General features: G+C 44.1%; 1 protein-coding gene across 2 annotated transcripts; it reads right to left on the reverse strand.

Moving 5' to 3' along the window:
- Nucleotides 1-997: 997 nt before the first annotated feature.
- Nucleotides 998-8,508, reverse strand: LOC117833119 (transcription factor GTE12). 2 transcript variants are annotated; one of them, XM_034712509.2, is made up of 10 exons: nt 8,184-8,508; nt 4,563-5,326; nt 4,422-4,470; nt 4,207-4,310; nt 4,048-4,102; nt 3,912-3,971; nt 3,640-3,761; nt 3,475-3,541; nt 2,010-2,131; nt 998-1,918 (listed from the first exon to the last, which is right to left on the reverse strand). In XM_034712509.2, the coding sequence occupies exons 2-10, from the start codon at nt 5,256-5,258 to the stop codon at nt 1,442-1,444; spliced, it is 1,752 nt and encodes a 583-aa protein (XP_034568400.1). In that variant the 5' UTR covers nt 5,259-5,326; nt 8,184-8,508; the 3' UTR covers nt 998-1,441. The 2 variants fall into 2 exon arrangements, with proteins under 2 accessions (XP_034568400.1, XP_034568401.1); XM_034712510.2 differs by having other exon boundaries at nt 4,563-5,362.
- Between the last annotated feature and the right edge of the window lie 328 nt (nt 8,509-8,836).

The following is an 8,836-nucleotide window of genomic DNA, read 5'->3' on the forward strand; positions in this document are numbered from 1 at the left end:
CTCGCCTGGCGAAGAAACAACAAGGCATAGGCATCGTGCGTGCAATGCATATTGCACGCAGCAGGTGGCTGCGACTGGGTACAATCAAAGGTACACGGTGTACCACGTTGAGCACGCAGCGTGTAGCTGTTCAGTCTGCACTCTCTCTATCTTCTCTCTCTGCTGCAAATGTAGTAAATTTTCCGCAGGAGAGAGAGAGAGAGAGGGAGGGAGAGAGGAATAAAATATATGTAACGCATGGCTCTCTCTATTTCTTTCTGTTTCTTTCATCACTAGTGAGAGAGACTCGAGACGGAATGAATTCACCAATCGACCCGGGGGCTGGGGCGAATGAATGCGAACCACCTGGGCCTGCAGCACCCGCACTGCAGCGTGCACGGGCATGTAAATGCCACTGTGCTCCCAAACCAAAACTGACGGGGATCTTCAAGTGGTCACGTGTGCCCGTTCAGTCATTGCCGCCATGGCCCTCCCTGGGTGCCCCTATGCCCCCGCTGCCAAGATTACGGGCCAGTTTGGTGCTGCTGGCCTCTGGCTCCCTCTAGCATAGCATTATTCATCTACTGTTCACCACCGAAGCTCCTTTTCTCTCTCATCTTCCTTCCCCCTCACAAAACAAGGTGGCTACTGTTCATTGAATCTCCTTTTCTCTCCCATCTTCCTTCCCCTCACAAAACAAGGTGGCGGGGAGCCGGAGCCGGCCGGCACCCCACCAAACGGGCCCTACATGTCCTGCAGCAGCTGGCCGACTCCATATTATTGTTGTTGTCATACTCCATCGATCGGCATGGGCTCTGCAACCTGCACACCGCGTTGTGATGGGCGATGAATAATGCACGCGCGCATGGAGGTGCTGACCAATGGCAACGAAAAATTTCAGCATCTGCCTGCGAAATGCTCAGATCACAACCATCTTATTGAAGCTTTGGAACCAAGACGCGGTTCCACAATCCACATCCTAAGGCGTGCACTGACCACCACATCTGAGAACAAGCGATTGGCTCGGGCGCCGCAACAACAAACATCGATCCAGCTGCTTCACCATCAGTTGCTACAATATATACTGGCACTCCACTACTCTAATTTTTTTCTCATCTTTTTTTATACATGTTATCCAGCCGACGGGCTCACCCTAAAAATCTAAATAGATATCTAATAACACATCCAACATACAGAGAAATTACCGTACTCTTGGCCCAACTGAGGAGACCGCGAAGCACAAAATCCGCAGCAAAAGCCTGAACACTATTCACTACACTCCACAGTTCGGCTCAAGACATGTTCTCCACATGGTTTCGTCGTAAGACGCAGCCAGAGAGGAACTAGTGTTTCTTCATCACTCTGCTTATGAGGTCGTCTAATCTAACACAACCCAGAGCAAGGATGTCCGCCTCGCGGCCTGAATAAATTATGCGGGAAGGGAGTGGGAGCTTTGCTACCATCAGCAGCTGATCTCTCCTTCCTCCGTGTCGACATCCATCAAGGGCGACACACTGTCCACCATCTCGTGCTCTACCACTTCATCGGAATCTTTCTTTATGTCGACAACCACCGGAGGTGATAAGCTGTCCTCCATCTCATGCCCCGCCTCTTCCTGGAAATCATCCTTCGTGCCGATGACCGTCGAGGGTGATAAGCTGTCATCCATCCCGCGTCCTACCTCTTCCTCGGAATCCTTCTTCACGTCAATGTCCATCGAGGGTGATACGCTGTCCTCGATTTCCTGTTCTACCTCATCCTCGAAATCTTGCTTCATGAACAGGCCAAGCCTCTCCAGCGGGCTCCCTAGCCCCGGTGGCAAGTCCCCATCCACAAATTCCACGATTAATTTGCCAGGGGGATTTGACTGGCACGTTTTGCTGAAGTTCTCCAGCTCCTTTAGGAAGTCACTGTTGTCAATGTCAACGGTCTTCTTCATCTACACAAAAGGAGAAGAGATTTAACAGCCATCACAGGTGTAACATCAAGCATATAAACTTGCTGGTCAGAAAATGGCAAGTGGGCGGTACCATGCGTAGTGCCAGGCGTGCTGCCTCCCTTTCCTGCTCTCTCTTCATCCTAATTTCTTCCTCAAGCTTTCGTTGTGCAGCAGCTTCAGCAGCCTTCACCTGGGCCTCAATCCTTGCTTTCTCTTTAATATAGAAACAAAGGGCAAGAAAAATAAGGTTAGCATCCACAGGAAAGGCATAGCTCATTTCAACAAGATACAAAAAGAACAACTTAAGAACATGCCACGCAAACAGCATCTCAAAACCATATAAACACAAAATCTCCACCGCCAACAACTAATTGCTAACAAAGCCTGTACAGATTTACATTCCCAACAAAAACGTGACAGAAAGAACAAAATAAAAAGGAAATACTCCCCTAATTAACCCCACCCTTCCTAATCTTTAACTAACCTCATTAACTACTGATTCTATTCTTAATTAATAGAGACAGAATCTTAGCGATTGTCCCAGTATTCCTCGACCTCAAGATGCCCATGATCTAGCAAACATATGGATGTACATCATGTTTGAAGAGACTAAATTCAATGTCATCAGTACAAACTGGTGGACAGATGAAGAATTACAAGCAGAAGTCATTTTTCTCAAATTACAAAAAGAATGGCCCAGAGATTTCTAAGTTGATTAACAACTACCTTAGAAGTGGGAAAAATTAGGCATAAATTAATTTCAGTACAGTTTACAACATGCAACCAGTATAAGCCCCTAGCAAATTAACTTGACCACAAACAACAAAGCCATTTCCCAAGTTAGGGTGCAACCAAACAAGAATGAAAAAAGAGCACAGTGACTGCAAAAGGAGGTATTTATAGCAATAGTAATAATAGTAAAAGGCAGGTCACGTTTCGAGCATGTGGACCATTGATCTTCACACGCTCGTATCTGAAGTTCTAATTAGCTCATATACAGTGTGGCCTGTACAAGTTGGCTGCGTACCAGACATTAGGTATTGGTTACAGACTAAGCTTACTGTCACCAGTAGGGCACTATCCAGAAGAGAAAAAACCAGGCAAAAAAATCCCTTTTAAATTCAGAGTTTGGAAAACTTTTACTCTATGTAATTAAGGGTCTTTATTTTGCATCCAATGGCTTAATGTCAGAATGCGCTATTCAAAACCACAATCTATAGAATATAAATAAACACCCAGGCCAAAATAGCATGCCGCATGTCATCTTAACCACTTAATACATATCGGTGTGACCGTGCACTAAAACACTGGACACTGCTAGCACTTCTCCAGGAATGTTTTCAGAAGCCAGGGCTTCTCAAAGTGAAGAGTCAATAACGCGTCAGTGTTTTACGGTTGTAAATTTATTCACTAATACGAAACTATCCCCTCACAGGATCCTGGAAGGGACCAATCTTGGTGAGAGATCTAAACGTATATTAGATATACTTCTACTCACAGGATTCTTAAAGGTACGCAAAACATATCCAGCTCACATAGCCATCAGATACTCTTACCTTCTTGCTGCCTTTTTTCCAGCCTCTCTTTTTCCAGTTGCAATTTCACAGGGTCTATATTCTTCCCCTGGGATATCAAAACAGCACATCAGCAAGAGCTCATAACTGCAAGGGCATAGCTCAATAGCAAACGACTAAGTTCAGCACGTGTTTTCGAAACATTACATGATCCAGAAGTGCCTTCTGTTGAGCCTTCACAATAGTCCCCGCAAAACGACTCCTGAGCATTGCTGCACGAAGGGCTCTGCTTGGTGACAAAGGTTCATCATGTAAATAACTTTCCTCTCCTGAAATTTACATCAGAGTATGAAGTACATTAGCTATGATTCACATGGACAAAATCAAGATTACTCTAAGCTCCTAAGTGTTAAGTTTTCATTGTTTCTAATAAAAGGACTTAAACAATCAGCAGATGGATTGAGTACGAGAAAAAATACCTTGCCCAGAGGAAGCACAGGGCGATGTTGAAGTGTCATTGCAAGACCGTGATTCATTTCCTAAAATGGAAATATATTAGCAAAACAAAAGCAAAAAACACTGGGATAACATTGTGTGGAAAACACATCAACATACCAACTAAACCGGAGCTGTGCTCAGTTGCTTGTATCCTTGATATTTTAGCATTCTCCTAAAGATAGAAGATATGTCTTTAGGTGGGAAGTTGGAAACTTGTTTACACTGTGAGGCAGACAATGAGTCAAAAAGAATGAGAGAAGGGAACTCATGCCCAACCTTAGTGGAAGGGAGAGAACGATTTAAAGATGCCTCTCTGTAGCCAGTTGGGAGAGAGTGATTCAAGGATCCCTCTTTGCTACCAGGTGCTTGAACAGGTATATCTGAACGAAAAGAAAAATGGCAAAGCATTAATAATCAAAGCAGTGAGTCGCAATTGATCCCTGGAATAAAAACTTGTGACACTTAATGCAAAGAAGTTATGCCATTGATACCTTTGGAAGAGGTCTGCTCAGAGCTGCGCACAGAAAATTTAATTTTCACCTGTACAGATAGTAGATAGAAGTACTTTTAAAATCCATTTGACCACCAGAGAAATAAATCATTAAGCAGAAAAGAGGATATGGTGATCTCACTTTGGAAGATATCGCATCTGTCAGTGTCTTCTTTGCAAGTGAATCTGAGCAAGCTACTGGCCCTCTTGCCGAGCACGCAGTCGTCCCTCTAGCAACCGTAGACTTTGAATCCATGGCAGCTCGAGACTTTGAATCCATGGAAGCTCGAATCTTTACGACCTTCATTGTCTGCTGTTCCTGTACTGGGTTTCGGCCTCCAAGTTTCCTTTCCACTGATTCCCATTCTGAATCAAATATTCCGTTCAATTCTTTAGCTATTGAATGGACATCATTTCCTGGAGGATTGTACTTCATGGCATTTGAAAATGTTAGCCTCACATCTGCTGCAAACTCATCTGTGCTCACGTATTGCTTATTTGTGAGTTTCTTCTTAACAGTACCCAAATCCATGGGGTGGCGGATAACATCAAAGTAATCAGGAATCCCATATAGCACTGGGTCAACCGGTTTATTGAAAAGCCAACCACTCTTGTGCTCCATGAGCTTCCTTAAGATATTTCCACACAGCCTAGTCTTGCTAGTTTTCATACTTTTGACCTTGATCTTATAAGATGATTGGTGTTCGCATGTAGAAATTGATGTCACACCAGATTTTTGGGACAATTTGCTTCCCTCAACCTCAGAATCTGTACCAGAATCTCCTGATTCACTGCTTATATAAACTGCCCTCCTCTTTTTACAGGCTTGCGTCATCATTGTGTTTGGTTAATAGCTTTCTTGTCTGACTTGGGAGCACCGACTCCAGAATTATAAATAGTGAAGCCCTGTCCAAGAAGACGTCAGCAGCTTCTCAGTCAAACCTGGGGTTAAGAGTAATCATTTAAAAGCAAGTTGTTTAACACACCCAAACAAAAACGTATGCGCATAGCCAACAGCGGAACAGCAATGAGTTTAAATGAGTTATTTATTTATCTTTAATAAATTTGTGAAAACAGTAATGAGATTTTCTGACATTAAAAAATGCATGATCATAGATTAATGTTCAGAAATTTGAAAGCATGGGCAAACTCACATCTAGAATGAAAAAGAGCAAACATAGATTGATGGACATGCTGGATGAATGTCCTATGCACTCTACCCAAACTAATAACAAACATGAAACGATGCTTTCCTAAAAGTACATTATGTGTTGCAGGATACTACAACACGTATTAAGGATACTATTCATATCAATAGCATGCTTTATATGTCCAAACTAACTTTTTAAGAGCAATAAATCGATATGATCCAAGCAGATCACAGCTCATAGCAACTCTCACAACCTACAGTTTCCTTTCTAGATCTTCTGTTCCAAAGTACAAATTAAGTTTACTGCAGAGTTCCACACAGGCCACAAAAATCAGGTACAAAAGCTGAAAGCTAAAAGATAAAACACAAGGAATGTCCATAGCACATAAGATCAACTAATTCATGATACAGAGTCACAATTTTCAAAACCAACACATGTTCCTAATTTAGTGGCAAAGAGGTCATTCCAGTGTCACATAACCACTACATTAACTTTATAACTTTGTAAAGGTTCAATATATTAGCTGAACTAGTGTCACTCTATGGATACTTATTTTTAAATCGTGTCACTATCAGTACTTAATCTTAATTATTTAAAGTAAACTGTGAAGCTTCCAGCCAGTACTCATAATTATCAATGCACTTTTGACTCCAGCAACATAAATAAGAAACATGAATGCATTTGTTTTCAATACCTATATCTATGTTGAATAGGCGGGCCCTTGTCTTTAAAGAATATTCCTAACCCTTTGATTACTTACCTCTACTGGCTCATATTTATTTTGAGTACGACATGGCTTGTATTCATCTTTGAGTCTATGTTCATTTTGAATCATGCCCAGCCGCCAGCATTTAACACCTAGATACCCACTTAATAGCTCTCTGCCCCTCTCACAGTTTTATGTACACAAATGTTTGCTACCCCCAATCAACTGTAGGGGGTGTTTGGTTCCTTAGCCCATAACTGTGTTGCCTTGCCGAGAGAGGATACAGCACGAGGCAAGGTCACCTCAGGGACTGTGCTAGCAAGTTTTTGCCTTTCTTCCGTGAGAGAGCCAAATTGGCCCTCCTGGGCTGGCAAGCTCCTCGATGCCTGTGCTGTCTAGGCGAGGCGAGGCGAGGCCAGGCCAGGAAAGCTCACCCAGGAACCAAACCGGCCCGTAAACTGAGTCACCCGGTACCCCAACATAAAAACTGAATAACTGAAAACTATTATGCGTAAAATCGTATTTGCATGGTAGCAGTGCCAATGATGAACATAACTAGGGATTTGCTAAAGTATATATCCCATATCCTTTGTTCAGTTCAAGGATTTCATCTTGAGCAAAGTTCTCATGCAACAAACACATGAAACATGGCCAGATATAGCATGATAGCCAGCGCAGATGTCATGCGTCAATGGCCTCTGACAAATCTCTAACCATCGAGTGTTCTCTTTTATCAAGAAATGGAAATTTCATGAGCTATGCTTTTTTAGAAAAGAAGATATGCCAGTAGAACGCTAGGAACAAGTTCTCAGAAAGTTCCAAATATATTTGAAACAGCACAATTATCTATTTACTAAAGTAAATAACCAGTGTCCTTTCTCTAATTGAAAAAGGTAAAAAAAAACAGAATAGCACATAATGAACCGGTAAAAAGAAAATTGAAGGTGCAAATTTTCAGTGTAAAAAAAAAAATCAAACATACAGAGATTCCTCAATAGCAACTCCCAAATCTCCTTAATAGTAATGGTATCACCTCCAACTGTTAATAATAATCATATTTCCATTTTGAGGGCTCATTACTGCTGCAATATACCATTACTATAATTATCACAATAGGCTACCATTTCATTCGAACATACGTCACCAAAGAAATACCTGCGAATGAAACAGGACACCCAGGGGCTTTTTTGGACAATTGTAAACGGAATCTTGTTGGCACATAGAACATTCAGTTTAATTTTTTATCGACTCCTAAAAATTTCAACACCACCAATCCAAACACTCCCATCATGCTGCTCACAATGGTGGCAACCAGCAGCGGAAACAACAAAAATTATCTCTCGTTTTGTCTTTTGTGCACACCAATGATTGCGAACCAGGTCAAGTACCCACATAGAAACTATCTCAAAGAACTAAACAGCAAAGCAGGGGGTGCCGGTGTGATGCACGTTAACATACCACTGAAGGTCTAAAGCACACCACAGGAACTGCAGGATCAGGCACCCAACCCATCAAACAAACCCTAGAATCCCCAACTACTAACCCTAGCAACAAACCATGATTCTATGGAGGTCGAGGTTCCGCAAGGGTTGGTTCAGAATTTGGTTTGGTGGGGATCAGGTCCAATCCTTTCGGATTGGCGAGGAAATGAAATCCATTTCCCTGCAAATCTGAAAGGAACCGATCCATTCCGTGACGTCACAAATGAGCCCTAACCTATCTCGACGAGGCCCGGATGTAGCGTGCCAATTCCCCCAATCAGCCCACCCGAATCGACGGAACAACCCATTCTCAAGGTCGGAAAAAAAACCCTAGCTATGAGGATCAGGGGGGCGTGACAGAAACGAAATCCTAATCCGGCAGCTCGCGAAGGGGAAGGAGAGGAGCAGAGACCAAACACACCAACCTGAGGGACGCGTGGCGCTCGCCGGCGCGGATGGTAGCGGGGGCCGCCGGACCAGGCCCCTCCCCCTCCCCCTCCCCTCCCAGATCCTCCGCCTCGGGGGGGGAGGGCGGATCGAGGTGGACGGCCTCGCCCCACGGCGCGGAGGGAGCCGGGAAGGGAGGGGTGCGTGCTCGCCCTCCGACGACCCTTCTTCTTCGCCGGCGGGAGGGAGGGGGGGAGAGGGATTAGGGTTGCGGCCACGGGCTCGGGCTCGGCCTATCGGCGGCGGGGGGGACGAAAGGAACGTGACGAAGCCTTCTTCCTTCGGCTCGGTGGGTTCGGACTCGGAGTCTCGGACTCGGATGGGAATGGGGAGAAAGAAAGGTGGGTGGGTGTGAGCTCAACTGCCTCGTGCAAGTAAGATTTAGTTGGGCCATTCATTCTCTCTCGTCTGGGAGAATGGTTGGGCCTAAAGGAACAGATTGCACGCAAAGCGCAGCCCACGCAGGCCCATAAGTTCTAATTTGATGGACCGTGCGTGCACTGCGCTGCTAAACTCGTTTCAGAATTTTCTTTCATCCAATGATTACAAAGTTATGAGTAAATGAAAAGCCTTTAATTGGTCTTTGATTTTGCACAAGTTTGAAAGGCTCGCTCGTTCCTTCATGAGCATA

Source organism: Setaria viridis, chromosome 8 (assembly GCF_005286985.2).
Source record: "Setaria viridis chromosome 8, Setaria_viridis_v4.0, whole genome shotgun sequence".
In the NCBI taxonomy this organism is placed as follows: domain Eukaryota; kingdom Viridiplantae; phylum Streptophyta; class Magnoliopsida; order Poales; family Poaceae; genus Setaria; species Setaria viridis.